Below are 20,316 nucleotides of genomic sequence, written 5' to 3' on the forward strand. Positions count from 1 at the left end.
TCAAACTGAAAATGAGTAAATATATTATTACTATATGCCATATCCCATATGTACAGTAAAATTTAGAATTACATAACCAAAAAATTTCAGACCTTCTAAGGATCTAATATAATATCATTGTGCTTGATCTATATCTGATTGCAAACCTTTCATCTCTCTTATCAATTAAAAACCCAACAATTAAAGAAGAAAAAAAATGGAGAAACTCGTGCAAAATGGGCATCATGTTCATCTCAATTCTGAGGAGTGGAAGCCACCAATGAGTTATGCCTCTTTGAAGGACCTGAAGGTGGTATTGGCACCCCTTTGGGGAAGAAGTTGAAAACAAGACCTTTGTATGGAAATCGTGGTTTTTGCTGCTTTGGCCGGAGAAGTTCTGAGCCTTCATTCAGCCTCATGGTTGCTCCTGTCCTTGTTGCAGTGCAAGAACCAACAAGAAGCAAGAAAGCAAGGAGAATAGCCAGAGAAAAGGCTTTGCATGGAAGATGCAAGGTTTTAGAATAATGAGAATTAGCCATGAAAATGGAAGGAATAAGCTAAGGTTGTTTTGCTTCAGCAGGATTTTAGCTTGTTAAGAATATGGAAGAGGTTTAAGGAATATGTTGATGAATTTATTGTGAAGAATTTTTTTACTTTGAAGGAACTAAGGAAGTGGTTTTATATATATGTGGTGGTTTGCATGGGGAATGAAAAATGTGGGCTATTTGGGTTTGTGATGAAGGGTAGGTAGGAAATATGAACAAGAAAATTGAGATGCACGCAATAGAGACTATTGAATTTTGGATGTCAACGTTTGTGAAAAAATATTGAATATTTTGGTACAAGTATTTGGCGCCGGCTATGCTTGGACTTGGACTTGGGGCACCAAGTTTATTACTAATTTACAGGTCAATAAGAACGATTTCCATAGAAAACATTCCAAAGCGTGTGATTGTGAAAAAATTGAAAACTTGAGCAGATGTTTCAAACCCCAAAAATTCAAAAAGGATTAATGGTCACCGTCACTATTTGGAAGAGCTGTTTAATTTCATTTTTCTCTCAATTTTATGAAGTTTGGGCTGATTAATTGTACCTAAAATCAGAATTAGAACTATATAATAAGGCATTTAAATGCAGACAGGAAAACCCTTATTGTCTTTCTTCCATCTTTCTAATTGCCATAAGGAATCTTAGATCATGTTTCACGCGCAGGAAGTTTTGGATTTAATAGCACGTACGGCGGCAAGCATGGCATTGTAGAAAATTAACGGGGTGTGATTAAAGTTTTGTAACCACTTAATTAGATGTACTCTATGATTTAACTCATCGGCATGACACAATTACACGTTCTAATGCATAAAATAACAATAAAATATTTGTTATTTCTAGAATAAAAGTACTTTAGCTCTCCCAATTTTAATCGAAATATATATGCTCGTGGTCATAGAAAAACCAAAATTGTTGAAGCGCATCTAGCACAACACAATGGTTGCCAAGCATTCCATTTTTGGCAACAAGGAAGAGAGGCTTTTCGTGACTGAATACTGAATAGCATTAATTATTGGCATTTTTTGTTGAGAAGCCACTTCATAATTCTTGAGTGCTAGCTGTCCATGAGATGCTATTTTTTTATTGCACTTATAACATCATTAATTGGGGTGTTTATTTGGAAAATGAAAATATGCCTGGGGCTTGTTCTTTCCGTAGAAAAGAAAACCAATAATTCTTGTGGGTATCTTTTGCGTGCAATGGTTTTGTAAGAAAACAACACTTTCTTGGGGTCCACTTATGCTTGTTGTACATTCGACTTGTCGACACTAATACTCAAGACTCGAGCTAATTCACTTTCTTTCTTTTTTTTTTACTTATCTCGTAGCCAGATACCAATTCAAGCCATATCTTGCTAAAATGTTCAATGGTTCTTAATTAATAATATCTAAAAACCATACTTTAAACTGCTTAATTTTTCGATTTGTTTACTGATATAGCAAGAATACTTGCATAACGTTTCGATTTGGAAACAATTACATTTTTCACAGGTCATTTATTAAATCAAATATAATAAATTATTTAATATCTCTTTTAATAAATAAAAAATTGCTTGTGTCTTTGACAACCTTAAAGGATGATGTTAACAAAACTATAGATTTCATCGTCATTTGAATTATCATTATAGCATGACAATGTGATTTGAAACTTAATTAAATCTTTTACAATGAAACTTGATAACAAGGACAACACACGAACGTGTCAACGTACCTCCGCAGATAACAGATTTTAAAATACGCGTGGCTATAGTTCAGTGAGATGTTGTAAAATATACATATGACGTGTAATTATTTTTCTGAATTTACAAAATACTAGTAATAATTCTCAAAATATTTTATTTAGCATTAAAAATATATTCATATAGCAAAAGTCGTTTTAGCTTAGTTTATCTAATATCTTTGTAACACCCATTTTTTTAAATAAATTTTAAAAATAAATAGAGTTTTAGAAAAATAATAAGATTTTTGTAATTAAATAAATAATGATAAATAATTTTATTAGTTAAAATAATAGTTTTAAGGTAAATAAAATAAATATATGTGCTTAAAAATAAATAAAAAATATTTTATTTATTCATTTGATAAGGAATAAAATAGAATTCTTTTTATAAAAAAATAAAATAAAAAATAGAATAAATAATAGGCTAAGAGTACCATAGATATAAATAGAGACATATTATGTCAGTTTTTATACTTACGATACATCTCTACACTATGTTTTTCTCTCAAATTCATTTTCCCTTCTCCCTCTTCCAAAACCCTATCTTTTTCCGACATATACCCAAATCAATCCCAGTAAAATTACAATCTCAGACTCGTTAACAGTTGGACCATTGTGAAATCTGAATACCAGGTTCAAAACTTATTTTCTCACAACCCCACCATAAGGATTTACGAAGTAATGTATGTGGAGAGATAAATCTCTCTCACACGAAGACAATCAAATGAACGCTTCAATCCCTTCTCTTTCTCTTTAACATTTGAAAACCCTAACAGAGCAACCAGAGAAAAAGCTTGAGAAATCTTAGGAAACCATTAGAGATGATGTTATCGTTGTCGAACTACACACGTGAACCTGCTTAGAGGTAAGAAATGAATTTATCGCAATTCGGGTTAGAATGAACATGTGTAGGGATCTTTAGAAGATCAAATTGGGGTTTATTTTAGGATGTTTACTGTATTGTAATTCTTCCTTTACGATTATAATTATGAGATTGTTGTGTTTGACAGACCAATTGATGTCATGATGTAAATTGGTTGATAAAATTGAGTGTTCTTGGTGTTTTTTTTTTGCGTTTTTGAACCTACGTTTTTAATTCCTTTGATTTTGATATGATTATATGAAATTATTTGAGGGGTTTTACTCCCCATGTTGTGAGAAGTATTTTTGTATAATTCTTTTGAATTTTGGACAAGATTTACTAGATTAGTGTGATAAATTTTTGTATTAGAATCATGAAATTGTGACTGAGATTTTGTGTAAATGATAAATTGAATATGTATTGAATTGTAAGATACATGTGTATTGAGATGTTGTGTGCATTGAGTTGTAAGCTATGAACCGTACAATCACACAACTTTAAGACCCTTTAAGGGAGACGATTTAATGCACGACGAGTATTGTGATGAGATCGACTGTGGAAACCCCACGAGTTTAATCACTTTTAGGCAGGATAAGTTAAATTTATTTTGAAAATAATTGAAGAGTCGTGTGTTTTGTATAATTCATAGATAAAGTCTGGATGCCCAACGAAGTTTTTTACTGACATGATACCATATTGCATATATGATTGAGTCTTAGTATATTTGTTGCATAACGCTTGTGTATTGATCGATATTGATTGGTTGAGTGGTATTGTGTTTTGATCCTTAGGTACATGAATGATGTGAAAATGTGTGAGACATGTAGTGTTGAGATATGATGTTACGCGATAAGTGGTGGAATGACTTGATTTATGTTTTAGTAAGTTGTATTTCATTTATATGATATTTATATCTATGTTATCTTATTTTTCTTTATTAGTTAGGAATGTGATAACGTACTCCTTATGTGTTGTTTGTGTTTGGATCATGTGATGATCTCAAACTTTGTGTTCATGGGAGCAAATGGTTAGATGGATGGCTATGAAGAACTTCATGCTAGAGGATATTGGAACGCAATGCTCTGATAGGATGTGACATTAGAGCATGAATTTCTGTATTAATTGCATGATGTTCTAGACAAGTAGTTTTTGTCATCTTGTTTCACATGTTGAGTCTTTAGTTCATTTTTTTTTAGTTTTGGACGACCTTATTTTGAATTGAAGATGTTTTCATACCCTTAATTGTTAAGTTTTTAATTTGGTGACTAACGTAAATGTAAACTTTTTATCCACGTGGACTTACTTACGATTTTATTAAATAAAATTGATTTAATTAGATTTCATATTTTATATGTTTTTTTTTTCATTTATATACATGTTGGGATAGAGGGTATCACAATCTTGAATTCAAATTTTAAATGTACACAATTGCATTGAATATTCAACAAGAATTTTGATCCATATTACACAACTTTTGAGTATATATTATTTTTATTTATTTCTCAACTATTTTTAACTAATATATATACATGAATATTTAAAATTTGGCTAAATTTTAATTTTAGTTCTCCTTTAATTCTTGTTCCTTAATTTTGATTTTTTATTTTGTTTTCATAATTTTGATTTAATCCTCAAGTTTACATATATTCATTTATTTGTTTTATTTTTTACATTTTGATTACATCCAGGATTTGAAATTAACATTTAATAATTAATAAATAAGTTAATTACTTAAAATGTCCAAAATAGAAGAATTAAAAATAGAAAAAAATTAAAAATTGAGCTAAAATTGTATATTTTTAAAAAATAAGGAAATCAAATCACGGATAAATAATTAAAAGGAGATTAAAATTGTAAATTAACCTTAAAAATCATTATGAATATTGATATGTATTCAAATACTACCTCCAGTCCTTAAAAGAAATAAGATTTATTATAAAACTTGTTTCTTATAAAAAAAAATCTAAGAGAGTAATTTTATATTTACATAAATAAAAATATATAATTATATTAAATATTTTTTATCTTTAGGAGGCGAAGACAATAGAAATTTTTTTACAATAATTCATTTATTTTATTTAACTAATTAAATTATATCTCTTATCAATTTATATTATATTGAATATAAAAATAATAATCTATGAGATAATAAATAAATTATATTGAAAAACCATCATGTTGCTTTGACGGTAGTTTTTATTCTTTGATACTTTCCAATATTGAGTTTTGAATATATCTTCATTAATGATGGACTAATTACAAAACCCAAAAAAGCAAAGCAAAGGAAGCACAACATTACTTTGTTTAATTTTTGCTCCTCACAGTATATGGGTGGCTGGTGGCTGAATTAATACAAGATGGAATCACTTATGATCACCACACCCTACTTTTACTCTCCAAAATTAGTAGAACCTGTGCCAGTTGAACTAGGACCTTGTTGATCCATCTATATAATGCTTCCGTAATATGTGGATTAGACTTCATGGACATTTACCGATGTACTAATTAAAATATTAGAGATTTCAGCTTTGAGAAACTGATAAATTTAGTTGGTAAGAAACTAGATTAACTAGTTTGATTACGCATGTATTTTCGTCAATCACTTTCTTCCCTTCAAAAAAAAAAAAAAATCAATCAGTTTCTCATAGTTATTTTCCTAAAAATTCATATGCTGCACTTGTTGCTGATCTACTCATTCAGACCTTGGTCCATGTTTAAAGGATTAAACATTGATTTCCACACGTGGAAAGCGAAGGGACGAAAACTAAGAGATTAATGCTTTTCATCATAATTGATATTTTTTTTAGGATTGATTAAGTTTTAATCCTCAAATTATGAGATTTTGAATTTTTGATCCTTAAACTATTTTTTTTTAAATTTGATTTCTAGAAAATTTTTCATTATTAAAAATAGTCATTACGGTTAATATTCTCGGTTAAATAATGAAATATCATACAATAAAGTAGATTAAATGTTACATATATGTCATATGTTACATTGAAGTTCTGAATGCATTTGAAATTATTTTGAAAGTTATTAATATATTACATTTTGTTTTTGAATTAAGTAATTATTCTTTTTTGTTTGATTTTATTTGACAAGAATATACTGAATTAGTCATTATAAAATAAAAAATTAACAAGTCACTCTTGAGTTGAAAAATAAAAATCAACTACATGATCATTTAAATAGACAACTCGGTATTTAACAGAGATTACTAACGGTGGAAATTATTTATAATAATGAAAAAAAATTAGGGATCAATTTAAAAAAAAAACAATAATTTAAGGACGAAAAATTTAAAATCTTCGTAATTTAAAGACTAGAAACTTAATTAGTATTTTTTTTTTATAATTTGAATAAGCTTAAATATCAATATGATTTCCCCGACCCACCATGTACGTTATCATATCGGACATATTATAGCCCAATGGCGACCCAAAACCATTATATTCTGGTCTTGGAAAATTGTAAGGCAGCCCAATTGTAGCCCATTATGTGTGTGAAAATTTCTGATATAATTAGGGTCCGTGTGAAAATTTCTGATTTGCTAAAATTTACATTAGATAAATATTTGAAAAAAAGATTACGAAAGAACACAAATTAATAGATCAAGTATTTCGAATTTATATTATTTAGTAGCAACAAAAATTTTATTATGTCATTTATTTTGAATTCACATTATTTATTAGATACATCAATCTTATCTTATCATATATTTTGAATTCATATTATCTATTGGTTATAACAATCTTATTTTTATCATGCTATATATTTTGAATTTATATTATCAACCAATTAGCTTACTTGTATATATTTTATATTTTGAATTCTCATAAATATAATAATAATGTAAATTATATTAAGATAATTAATATTAAAAAAAAAGATATTTGAAAAAATTTTATATTATTTTACTTATGTTGTCAATTGTTAATCAAACAATGCAAATAAAAAAAAGATCCTATAGCTTAAGTATTTTTGTCGCAATATAGGTCATGACGGGACGACAAAATAAAATTAGATAAATTATTTTCCAAAAAAAGAGAAATTTTTTTATATTATTTTATATTTGAAGAAAACGTCTAGAAAACAAAAAAGAATAAGAAATGATATACGGTTTGAGAAAAAAGAAGGATTCGGGAGTCGTTTACGCACGGAGAAGATGTTATCACCTCACGCACCCGTCATGAAGACAACAACCTTTAATTGAAGGTGCTAAAAATAAATTGATTTTTTAATTATTTATTTTCTCTTGAGAACATGAATTATGTTTGTTATATTTTTTTGTTTATTTAGAAGAAGAAAGAAATATTTTTTTAAGAGAAAAGAAAAAAAATTAATGTTTTTAGTTTTTTTACTTTTTAAGGTCAACAAGGTATTTGCCCTTACTCCTATGTATTCTCAGGTGCAATAAAAAAATCAGGCTTACGTAATTCTTTGTAGAAAAAAAACTTGTGTGTTGGGTTGATTTTTTTTTTATTTTGAAAGATTTTAGTTTTGTAATAAACTTTGTGAAGTCCAGCAAGTTGGAGACCCAACATGATATTCACAAAATTTTCTCACACATTATTGAAAACACTATCAAGCAAGTCGGAGGTCTTGCATGGAGTGCGTGGAACGTGAAAAAGGGGAATTGAATAATCATTTGTTTGAGAATTTTACCCTTTTTTAGAAAAGACTTTAGTTTTGTGGTAAACTTTGTGAACTCAAACAAATTGGAGACCTAGCATGACATTCACAAAATTTTACTCACATGTTATTAAAACACCACCAAACGAGTTAGAGACCCAACATGAGATGCACAGAACATAAGCATGTACTAAAGAATACTAATGCCGATTTGCAAAAATAAATAAATAATTGACATATTGTTACGAAATCAAATAAATAAAATGATAATAGAAAGAGGTAGAATAAAAGTGGGGAGTACACTTAGTAATTAAGGATGCAGGATTAAAACATGAAAAAAATAAGATAATAATGAAATATTTACAATACATTATTAATTAAACTAACTAACTAGGAAATGATAAAAAGAAAATCACATCCAAGGATAAAATAAACAATTGAGATAATAAAAAAATAAAATAAAATAAAGAGCTATCCACTAATATTTATAATTATTTTACTTTTTTTTGTTTCTCTTTTATCTTTTTTTGTCAAAATCAAAAGGTTGACTTTGATTTAGTTAAGACTGACGGAGTGCTAGTATGATAGAGCTAGTCACCAACCTAAGTGTCAGGATACATATATAAAGGAGGGGTGTAACTATCCATATTTATTTTATTTCAAAAATGAAAAAATGTGCATGTGTTAAGAAAGGGTGCATCTCCCTCCCTTCTCTGATGGTGATGTCAAGTATTATCTTTTCGTTGGTCAATTCTCCATCCTCGAGATTTGTGTTGCTTCTCATTTTTTTGCTCATTCATTTTCTCTTCCTTTTGGGTGGGGGGGAGAGAGATTATTAGGGTGTGAGAACTATTCTCTTTATCCTCTATGATAATGTGTAGCAAACTTTAAATTTTCATTTTTGTTTAAAGTTGGTAAGGAGTTTTTTCATCTTTAATAATTCAGTACTAAAAAAGCACACGGAACAAAATAATTGAATGTCAAAAATAAATTATAAAAAGATTATTTTATTTTTAATTTCGAAAAAGCCGTAAAAACTTGCTTTTATTTATAATTAATTTCAAAGGATTACGGAAAAGATATTAAATCGCTTTTATTTATTCTTTCAAATGATCACAGAAAAGATATTTATTTAGATCAACATGCCCTTCAAGGCTGTATTTTTTTTCCAGTGAGTCTTGGGTGATATTTAATTTATTTGTTTTTTGGTTTTTTTCTCGTTAAAAGAAACTAGATCAAACATATTTTCCGAAACTCTTAAAATTAAGTAATTTAATTTTTATAAAAGAAAAGGAAACAAAAGTATTTTCTAAAAAAAATGAAGGAGCATTTAGAGAAAACAAAACTTAATTTTCTTATCTTCATCTCTCTCTTTTGAAACATCAAGTTGAAAAAAAAATCAAATAACTTCTATTTCTTATTTTGCCTTTTGAGCCAGAAAAAAATAGACCAAACACGCTCTTAAAATATTTTAAAAAATAAAAAATAAAAATAGTTAATCTATTAATTGTTAACAACCAAAGAAAAAGGAGTTAACCGATAATTTACTTAATTATTGTTGGTCATGATTCATGAATGTGTTTAAAACTGTCAATACTCAGCGTTAACCAAATGTTCACGTTTTAAACTTTTGCTTCTCTAAACTGCCAAGGGTAAACATAATACGGAACACTTGAATTATCTAATATAAGATTATTTTATCTTAAATAGTAGTTTTAAATTTTAATCCTAATTATTCAGTAGTTATATCCGACTTGAGCACATAGTTTTTAATATGCAATGCATTAATAAGAGTTAAAAAAATGTGATTTGAACAGAATTACTTCTAAATTGTAGTCTCATGGAAAGAGAAGGGAATTGAAAAAAATGTGCATTTCTAACCCATTCGAACTAGATTTTGTTTTTCTACTAAATTGTTTTTCCTTTACATGGATAGTTCCACAAGCTGCATGTACCATGCTACTGGGCTTTCTGTTTGGTGTTTTGATGAGAGAAAACAGTAGCTGTTCGTTACAGACTGACTTAGAAGATCAGGAACTCAGAGAATGGTAGTGCCAATTAATATGGGTGTGGCATGGCAAGGTGAATTGGTGACTATTCAATTTTGAGCATGACTTAACCTATGGACCCTGCACATGCCCTTTGATACCTAACATTGCTCAATACAGGACAAGAAATTCCCAAGGATTTCAAGATGAATACGACCCATTAGATTTATTATACAGGAAAAGTCAATCATTATTCCATTGATAAATGGTCATCATTATTTTTTTGAATTTTTTTTCTTACCCTTCATTATTTCTTGTGGATGCTCATGTGGTGACAGTTCAACCATTGTCCAAAATGTTTGTATTTATTTTTAAGTACCACTTAGCACTGTGCGATTTGAGCTATTAATACAAGACGTAGTTGCTTAGTTATTATTATTTTTTTATTAAAAAAACGCATATTTCTATCCTTAAGATTTTTAATCTGAGAAAAAAAAATTCCTATGTTAATTTTACTGTTAAAATTTGACACAATTATATGACTAATACATGACTGATTTATTTTTTAAATTATTCCAAAAATGGTAAATTAACACCTCTTAAAGTTTGAATCATGTGTGTGGCTGGGTTTTTGATCTTTTAAAAGTGGATATTTCAATCCTTGACATTTTGAAAACGTGTAAATCATCCATTAAGTTTTCTATTAAAATTTGCTTACAGTCTCGTACAAGGTTAGACATGACTCAAAAGTCTAAATGTTAATTTTCTTATTTGAGTGTATATAAAATGGTGTTTGCTTTTGGTGTTTATTTTATTGCATGGCAGGCGATTATTGATGTTACAGAGCCAGAAATTAAAGAAGAGAGAAGGCATGCAGAAACAGAAACTATGGAGAGAAAAAGAAGAGAAGAAGGAGGCATGGTGACATTGAAACACAAGTTTCCTTGTAGGGAACAGGATTCCAACAAGAAAGACGAGGAACATTCAATACAATTTTGCTCGGTTACTGACACATGTACATTGTCTAATGCCCCAAGAACAATTTAGAAAACCAAGTTTGAAGAGGGAGTTGCTACGTGCACCCAGCATTATTGCTGGGGCACCCAGCAAACAGTGAAGTGGCGAAACTGCCCTTCAGCAATTATTCTTCCGGAAGAAGGTTCTTCCGGAAACTTTCCGGAAATAATTTTTCCGGAAAGTTTCCGGAAGAACCTTCTTCCGGAAGAATAATTTGTGTCTTCCGGAAATACTCACAGACAATTTCCGGAAGAACGTCATCCGGAATGTTTCCGGAAGAAGCTTCTTCCGGAAGAATTCCATTGTCTTCCGGAAGAAGCTTCTTCCGGAAGTTATTTTTTTTTTAATGCGTATGTAATGACCATTTTGCCCTTGTGTAAATTTCTTTAAATTAACGTCTTCAGGCTGTGTTTTACTGCGCTTTCTTTGTTTCTTCTTCCGTTTGCTTTCTTTCTTCTTCCGTTTGCTTTCTTTCTTCTTCCGTTTGCTGTTGTTTCGGTGGTGGTCCCTTCAGCAGTCTGTTGGTGGTCCCGTGAAGTGAAGTATTTGAAGATTTGGTGGTCCCGTGTTCCGTATTTGAAGTTTTATTAGTGGCTGTTGTTCCTATTTTGTCGGAGGTACGCGTTTATTTCGTTTTCCGGTTAGCTTTTAGAGAAGAAAAACAGTAAAAATGTATCCGGAAGAAATTTTAGGCACAGAAGGAGGAAGGTCCGGAATGACCACTTCCGGATGAAGGTCTTCCGGAAGTTACGAAGGCCAATTCCGGAAGAAGTTCTTCCGGAAACTACTTCCGGAAGCACTTCTTCCAGAATTGGCCTTCGTAACTTCCGGAAGACCTTCATCCGGAAGTGGTGAAGGCCAATTGCGGAAGAAGTTCTTCCGGAAACTACTTCCGGAAGCACTTCTTCCGGAATTGGCCTTCGTAACTTCCGGAAGACCTTCTTCCGGAATGTTAAATTATTACTAATTTATTTTAATTTCTGTTTTATAATTTTTTTAATTTCTGTTTTATATATATTTCTGTTAGTTAATAATGAATTATTGGTTTAATTAGGTATAATGATATATATTGTGGATTATAATTTTTTTTGTTTTATAATGGTATATATATATATATATATATATATATATATATATATATTTTTGTTTTATAATTTTTTTTTATTTCTGGTTTATATATGTTGTGGATTATTGATTTAATTAGGTATAATGGTATAATATTAAATGATTTAGGTAACTTAAATGTATAATGGTACAAAAATGTTTTATTAGTTGTTTATTATAGTGATAAGTTTAGTTTAAGTAAATAATGTAGTTATAAATTTAGAATATAGTGATAATTTTAATATAGTCGTGTATGATGCATATGTCCTATTAATATGTTTGTTATTTAAGGTGTAGTAAATTTTTGGATGTGGTTATATGATAATTTGAATGTACTTGTGTATGATGCATATGTCCTTAAGATGGACGAAGATCAATGGAGGTATGACTTTGCGATGTCACAAGAAGTTCATATGGATTATGATTATGATAATCAAGAAGAATGTGGAGTGAATGAACGACATGTCGATTGTTCAAATGCTTTTAATACATCTCAGGTAATCATAGATAATTTGAGTCATTGGTTGAATTGATGGTTTGTACGAAAATTAATGTGTTAGGGTTGCGTTGTAGGTATTCGCTACTCGAGATGATGTTTTGCAATGGGCTCGAACAGTTGCCCATGAAAATGGATTTGTTGCAGTGATTATGAGATCTGACACAGAGACCGGTAGCAGAGGAAGAAGTTCATTTGTGTTAATTGGGTGTGAAAGGAGTGGTACGTACAAGTGTAGAAATAAAGAATTCGTTAGAAAAGACACCGGGAGTAGGAAATGTGGTTGTCCCTTCAGGCTTCGTGGGAAACCAGTGCGTGGAGGGGAAGGTTGGATGGTGAAGTTGATCTGTGGGATTCATAATCATGAATTGGCGAAGTCCTTAGTTGGACATCCATACGCCGGGCGATTGACTAAGGAAGAAAAGAAAATTATTGCTGATATGACAAAGTCGATGGTGAAACCGAAAAACATCTTGCTAACGTTGAAGGAACACAATGCCGACAGTTACACCACGATAAAGCAAATTTACAATGCAAGAAGTGCATATCGTTCTTCAATAAGAGGAGCTGATACCGAAATGCAGCATCTGATGAAGCTTCTCGAACGTGATCAATACATTCATTGGCATAGATTGAAGGATGAAGTTGTGGTGCGTGATCTGTTTTGGTGTCACCCAGATGCAGTAAAGTTATGCAATGCATGTCATCTCGTGTTTTTTATAGACAGTACCTACAAAACAAACAGGTACAGACTCCCACTACTTGACTTTGTTGGAGTGACACCAACGGCGATGACATTCTCTGCTGGGTTTGCATATCTGGAGGCTGAGCGTGTTAATAATATTGTATGGGCTTTGGAACGATTTCGAGGCCTATTTTTAAGACACGATCGCCTCCCTCTTGTTATTGTCACTGACAGAGACCTAGCACTGATGAATGCAGTGAAAACTGTGTTTCCCGAGTCTACTAATTTGTTGTGCAGGTTTCATATCGATAAGAATGTGAAGGCGAAGTGCAAATCTTTAATCGGGGAAAAAAATGCGTGGGACTATGTAATGGATAACTGGGGTACTTTGGTTGATTGTCCGTCCGAATACGAGTTCCATGAGTCATATCAGAAGTTTCAAGTTGCTTGTTCGCCTTGGCCGATGTTCGTTGACTATGTTAACGACACATGGATTATCCCCCACAAGGAAAAATTTATTACAGCATGGACGAATAAGGTCATGCACCTAGGCAACACAACAACAAACAGGTATTAACAACTGATTTTATTTGTTAGTAACGATTAATATTAAATGGTATTTAATTGTTGTATATTTTCATGTTTGTTGTGTATTTTAAATGTAGGGTTGAATCAGCTCATTGGGCTCTCAAAAGAGTACTACAAAATAGCGTTGGAGACCTATGTAGTGTTTGGGATGCCATGAACAACATGATCACGCTGCAACACGTCGAAATTAAAGCATCCTTTGAAACCAGTACGCATGTGGTTGGCCATGTATATAAAAAAACCTTAAAACCTTAAAAACCTTAGTTACAGTTTGAGCGTGACAACACATTGGTTGACTTCAGTACACATTTTGAAACTAGCAGTCGCTCAACAACACATTGGTTGACTTGACTACACATTAGCGACAACACATTGGCTGACTTGACTACACATTTACGCGTGTCTATTTTTTTGTAAACAAAGTTAAACAAAGGCTCGGTCACAACCATCTATATATATGGCAGACTAGGCTACTAAATCACACATTATCTTGCTTTCAAATAATCTCCCAACTGATACACAAACTATGGCATTTCTAGGAGAAACTAGCAGTCAGACGATTGTCAACTCAAGGTTGGCTTTCATTTATCCAAATGGATCGATTATTCACAATGATACTGGGGTTTACTTCCAAACTTCAACTCCGGTGCCCATTCGAGTACCAAATAGGTGTGATTTTGCAAGCCTAAAAACCAGAATACACAATACCCTTCAGCTATCCGACAAACAATTTTTGGATGAAATTCACTACCGGAAGCCATTCACCGATACAGGTAACCAAATTCGCTTTGAGTGTATCAAATTGATAAATGATGACGATGTCAACACAATGTTAATGTGTAATGATCAATTTTCTTGTGTTGGTCCGATTGAGTTATTATGCACCGTTGGAAGAACACCAGATGGAATAATAAACTTACTTGAACGCACTATGCCTCGTATTCATGACGCGATCCTGTATTACAACGGCAAATGGAACATGCCACCGCAGAACAAATTTGTTGGTTGCGCGTTCACAGGAAAAAATCCTAAGAAATTTCAAATTCCTTCAACATGTACCATCGATGAACTGAAGAATTTAATCAAGCAAGTTGCACCTAAAGGGATCCCCCCTCTTGGAATTCACGAATCACAAACGGTAAGACGATTGTTTTTCCGCCAACCAGCTCGGTTTGAGTATTCAGATACGGTTATAAAATATGAAATAAATGAGCTGATCACCAACGAAGAACTGCTGAAAGTGTTAGTACAATCTAACTACTGGAAAAAATATGGACCAATAGAAATTTTAGCTGTCTTTACTAAATATGTTGAAGACGAGGTCAGTGGGACGTCGCTAAACAACTGAATGTCATGTTTAATTTTTTGTTTTTTTGTTGATGTAACCTTTATATGTTTACGGCGTGTTTAATTCCCATAATAAAGTTGAATGCGTTGTTTCAGTGGTCCAAAAATTTAATTGTTAAAAGGGTTCATTTCGTAGTTTTTTGGATTTTGAGGCTTTGTTTTGACGTGTTAGTTGACGGAACTGGGGAACGAGACTATTTTTTTTGGATTCTTTGACGTCCAAACATGAGAAATGGCCGCCCTCCATTGTCTCAGGGCACAGGCACACCCACGCAAAAAAATCCCAAACATGGGTACTTGAACATGGAAAAAGGGTTCATTTCCTATTTTTTTCGATTTTGAGGCTTTGTTTTGACGTGTTAGTTGACGGAACTGGGGAACGGGACTATTTTTTTTGGATTCTTTGACGTCCAAACATGAGAAATGGCCGCCCTCCATTGTCTCAGGGCACAGGCACACCCACGCAAAAAAATCCCAAACATGGGTACTTGAACATGGAAAAAGGGTTCATTTCCTATTTTTTTCGATTTTGAGGCTTTGTTTTGACGTGTTAGTTGACGGAACTGGGGAACGGGACTATTTTTTTTGGATTCTTTGACGTCCAAACATGAGAAATGACCGCCCTCCATTGTCTCAGGGCACAGGCACACCCATGCAAAAAAATCCCAAACATGGGTACTTGAACATGGAAAAAGGGTTCACTTATGAATTATTAATCATTTTAAAAACTTTTATTTTTTATGTAATTCTTACAAACAAAACTCATGATTCTAGGTTCCCTTTTTTTAAAAATAAATTTAAAACAACCGTAAACTTCGCTTAAGGACCACAAACAATCGGAATAACAAACTATATTATAAAATAATAAACTGTGCAAAACACGCCAACTATATTAAACAAAAACTGTAATAATTACAAATATTCATGTCAACTACAACACAACAAAATAAATACAATGATCAATGGTCCGTGCGGCGTCTCTGACGAGCCCTGACCGTCCCATCAGCACTGGGTCCCCCTCTCGCGATCGTCAGGCAGTCCTGCATAATGTCATATAACTCTGTGCCTGCAGTGACTATCCTAAGGTTGAGCACACGCTCCAACCTCTGTGCAATCGCCTCATATCCCTCGTAATCATCCTGTCAAAGTCAGTAAAAACATTTATTATGAAATTCAAAATAAACAACAACTCATAAAACATTAAACGCGCAAATAATCTTACCACATATGGAGGGGGGTCAAATGCCACTGGAACCTGGGGGCTGGGCGGCTGTATGTAGTCCTCAGGGTCTGCAGCTGGTGCATCCCTCTGCTGGTCAGCTGCCTGGGTCGGTGTCATGAAAGGGTGAGATATGCGGAAAAACCACTCAATGTAATCCGCAGATACCTGCCCAGGCACTAAACAAGGCTGACCCGCAGGTAGTAAGTGATCCGCAAACTCCATCCACCTGTCATCTATCTGATCCTGTGACAATCGTGCACTAACAGGCGGCGGAGGGATGCTCTGGATGTAACCGAACTGGCGTACCACCCTCTCCGGTCGAACTGCGACGATCATAGGACCCCATCTGAGCTGACCCTGAAACGATGAAATCTCCTGAAACGCCCTAACACCCCGATGCTCCGTGTACGGCAACCAGGACACATCTGTGACGGTCAAACCATCACAACGTGCCTTGTAGGGTGCTCCTGTGATGCCCTTCATGTGCGCCTTCGACGTCAACCACCGGGAAGCACGTGGGGACGTCTCCTGGTATGTGTCGTCAGTCACGCACTGATGCACACTAGGGAAGTGCTCATAGATCCAGCACTACACAATAATTGAGGTTAACATAACATAAAAACATGTTTAAATCATAATCGAACCTAACATATTAATAAACACAAAATTTACCTGAAATAGCGTCAAGTACCCCGCAAGCTGTCGGGTGGTGGTCCTACAAGCCTCATCTAACTGGTCGTACATATGAACCAGCGCGGCAACCCCCCAAGCGTAACCACCACTATGAGCGAGGTCCCGGAAAGCGTCAAGGTGGACCACATGCACGTATGTTGCACTCTTATTAGCAAAAAGAGTGCAACCGACAAGGTGCAGCAAATAAGCGCGAGCTGCGACAATCCACCGCCGGGCCTGACATCTGGTCTCATAAATGTCACGAACCCATCCTAATCGTACATATGCTCCACGTGTGAGTGCTGTCTCGGCTCTGGCCTCCTCCGCAGACACTTCCAGCAACTCCGTGAGCAAGAATCTGGCCTCCTCCGTAGAAAGAGCGTGGAAACTGTGCAAGGCGCCAGTGATGGGCAAATGTAGAATGGACGACACATCATCCAATGTGATCGTCAGCTCTCCTACTGGAAGGTGGAAGGTGCTAGTCTCACTGTGCCACCTCTCCACAAATGCGGATATAAGTCCAGGATCGCCAGTAATAACTGAACAATCTATCAGTGGACTTAATCCTGTGGCAGCCACCAGGCCTTCAATCTCAGGCACTGGCCTCCCAATCAGTGTCAGCTTCCTCCCATGTGACACTAACTTCAAATCAGGACGTTCCTGATTTGAAGTACAAATTATACAATTATTAAAAAAAATTAATCATAAACAAATAAATAAACAATGACAAATAATTAACAAATTAAAATACCTGTCCACTCCACACGGCATGTGCAACATGCTCGGCAAATGATGTGAGCACTGACGGGTCACGTGGACCACCAGGGAATCCCTCTGCAGCATCATCACCATCTGACCCCTCACCACTATCAGCATCCTGTGCGTCCGCACGCATCTCAGGTGCCTCCGTAGGCTGCTCAGGGACATCATCAGTCATGTCAGCGACGTCCTCAGCCATATCACGTCCCTCCGTAGTCATCTGATGAACGCGTAGCCTACGGGCTGAGGCAGTAGGCCTACGCCTCTCGGGAACATCGCCAGCATCCTCGTCAGCAGCTCTATCTCTGCCTACAACTCTACCTATGGCACGACCTAAACCTCGTGTTCTGGCCATGATCTGTAAATCATGTCGAACACGTATTTTTTTCGGTCAAAATATACACAATTTTCTTTATAAAAAATCAACTTTATTTATAAACAAATAAGACTAACTTAAATCAAATTATTTTCACACATACATGACCTAATTTTTAAAAAAAAATTAAACAACTTCATTTATATAAAAAAAAAACAACTAATGTAAAATAAAATTATTAATAAACATGCACAACTTAATTTTTTTAAAAAAAAATTAAACAACTTCATTTATAAAAAAAAAAAACACAACTAATATAAAAATAATTCATTACTAAACATCCACAACTTAATTTTTAAAAAAAAATAAACAACTTCATTTATAAAAAAAAACACAACTAATGTAAAAAAAATTAATTAGTAAACATCCACAAGTTAATTTTTTTAAAAAAAATTAAACAACTAATGTAAAAAAAAATTATTTAGTAAACATCCACAATTTTTTTAGTAAATAAAATACTTCATTTATAATAAAATAAACTAATTAATTATAAAAAATTAGTATTTTTATAAAACTTCCAAAACACACAACTTTAATTATAAAAATAGACAACTTCATTTTTTAAAAAAAAACACTAATTTAAAAAAAAACAATAAACAAAAACAAACACAACTACTTTTATAAAAAAAAATTAATTTACAAATTAATATTTAGTAAAAATACACAATTTAAATTATAAAAAAAAATATGACATCAAAAACCCAAACTTCATTTTTCATAAAATCTAAAAAACAAAATAACCAAAATAAATAAAATAATTCATTTAAAAAAAAACAAAACAATTTCTGTTTAAAAAAAATTTAAAAAAAAAACACAAAAAAAAAACAAAAAAACCACTTCCGGAAGAAGTGGTTCTTCCGGAAACATTCCGGAAGAAGGGGTTCTTCCGGAAAGGTCTTCCGGAACTTTGAAACTTCTTCCGGAAGTGCGCGTCTTCCGGAATTCTTCCGGATGAACCACTTCTTCCGGAAAGTTCCCGGAAGACGTTTTCCGGAAGTCTTCCGGAAGAAGTGTTCTTCCGGAAGACGTTTGGTTACTTCCGGAAGAACACTTCTTCCGGAAACTTTCCGGAAAAGGTTCTTCCGGAACTTCCGGAAGAACCCCTAACGGGTCTTCCGGAAGTCTCCGCCGTCAGCCTCTTTTCCCCATTTTTTCCGGCGTCCTCTCCTCTCGTTTTCTACCCTAAAGTTACTATCCTAAGGTAACTATCCTAAGGTTCCACTGCTACAAGCTATAACAATGTTGTATCAAAGGGGAGTTAGGGAGACTAACCTCGTTCGCGGAGAAGAAGAAGACGACGTTCGCGCTTGCCTTGCCGGAGAAGAAGAAGCAGTTCGCGGAGAAGAAGAAGCAGTTCGCGGAAGGAATGAGCAGCAGCGAAAAGTTTCTTCCGGAGAGGGGGGGGCTTTTTATAATTTTTTATTAAAGGGCAAAATTGTCCATTCATAAAAGTTGCTGGGTGCACCAGCAATATTGCTGGGTGCACCTAGCATCTCCCGTTTGAAGAAGAGAGCTAGCCCATGATCTGCAAGGCCAGAGCCTCTGAAATGGACCCAACCCCATCCATTTTACTACACAAGGTCCATTAAAAGCAGTACTGTACGGTCCATTTTCCACCACCCCCAACCTACGTACCCATCATCTCAAGTACATTGTTACACACACACATGACACATCCCTATACTATTGCCTACACCCTACATGCCTATTAACCTAACCCTCCAAACCTCACTTTCAATGTATTAAAGTCCTAACTGTCCTGCATTGGAAATCAAAAAGTAGAAATGCCAAACCCTCATGCCAAATTCTCTGTTTGCCATAGCCAGCAATGCACGATCTCTATTTAATACTAAGACCATAAAACTATTATATTACAGTTTTCTGTATTTTTCTCATATCTTTAATGTTTGATGTTTGACAAGATGTATCTCTAGTCATGAATATGAGATCTCTAAAGAGGATGAGTTCTTGTGAGAGAATTTTGGAAGTACTGGTTTTAAAAAATGATTTTTTTGATGTTTCTTTCACTGACAATTTTAAGAGAAAAAAAGCAAATAAAAAAACGGAAAGAAAAAACGATCCATTGTGAAGTCTCACGAAAAGTATTTTGAGGAATCTATCATTAGTAATAAAAAAAATCTTGTGAAACCCACTAGAAGTAACTTAAAATCCAAAAATAAAATCATGCTTTAAAAATGCTCTTATTGACGATACTAATGAAGTGGTCATTTGATAATTTGTACAAGTTTAATTCTACAAATTTCAAGTTGAAAATGAGATCTTAAAAATTAGTTGAAAATAAGAATATCTCCTAAAAATAC

General features: G+C 33.3%; 1 protein-coding gene across 1 annotated transcript; it reads right to left on the reverse strand.

Moving 5' to 3' along the window:
* LOC114401237 (protein IDA) lies at positions 1–686 on the reverse strand. The gene has a single exon (XM_028363702.1). The coding sequence runs from the start codon at positions 516–518 to the stop codon at positions 234–236; it is 285 nt and encodes a 94-aa protein (XP_028219503.1). The 5' UTR covers positions 519–686; the 3' UTR covers positions 1–233.
* Positions 687–20,316: the final 19,630 nt, after the last annotated feature.

This window comes from Glycine soja, chromosome 20, assembly GCF_004193775.1.
Source record: "Glycine soja cultivar W05 chromosome 20, ASM419377v2, whole genome shotgun sequence".
NCBI lineage: Eukaryota > Viridiplantae > Streptophyta > Magnoliopsida > Fabales > Fabaceae > Glycine > Glycine soja.

Coding starts and splice junctions, on each gene's coding strand:
- LOC114401237 (XM_028363702.1), bottom strand. CDS start 518: ATGGCTAATTCTCATTATTCTAAAACCTTGCATCTTCCATGCAAAGCC.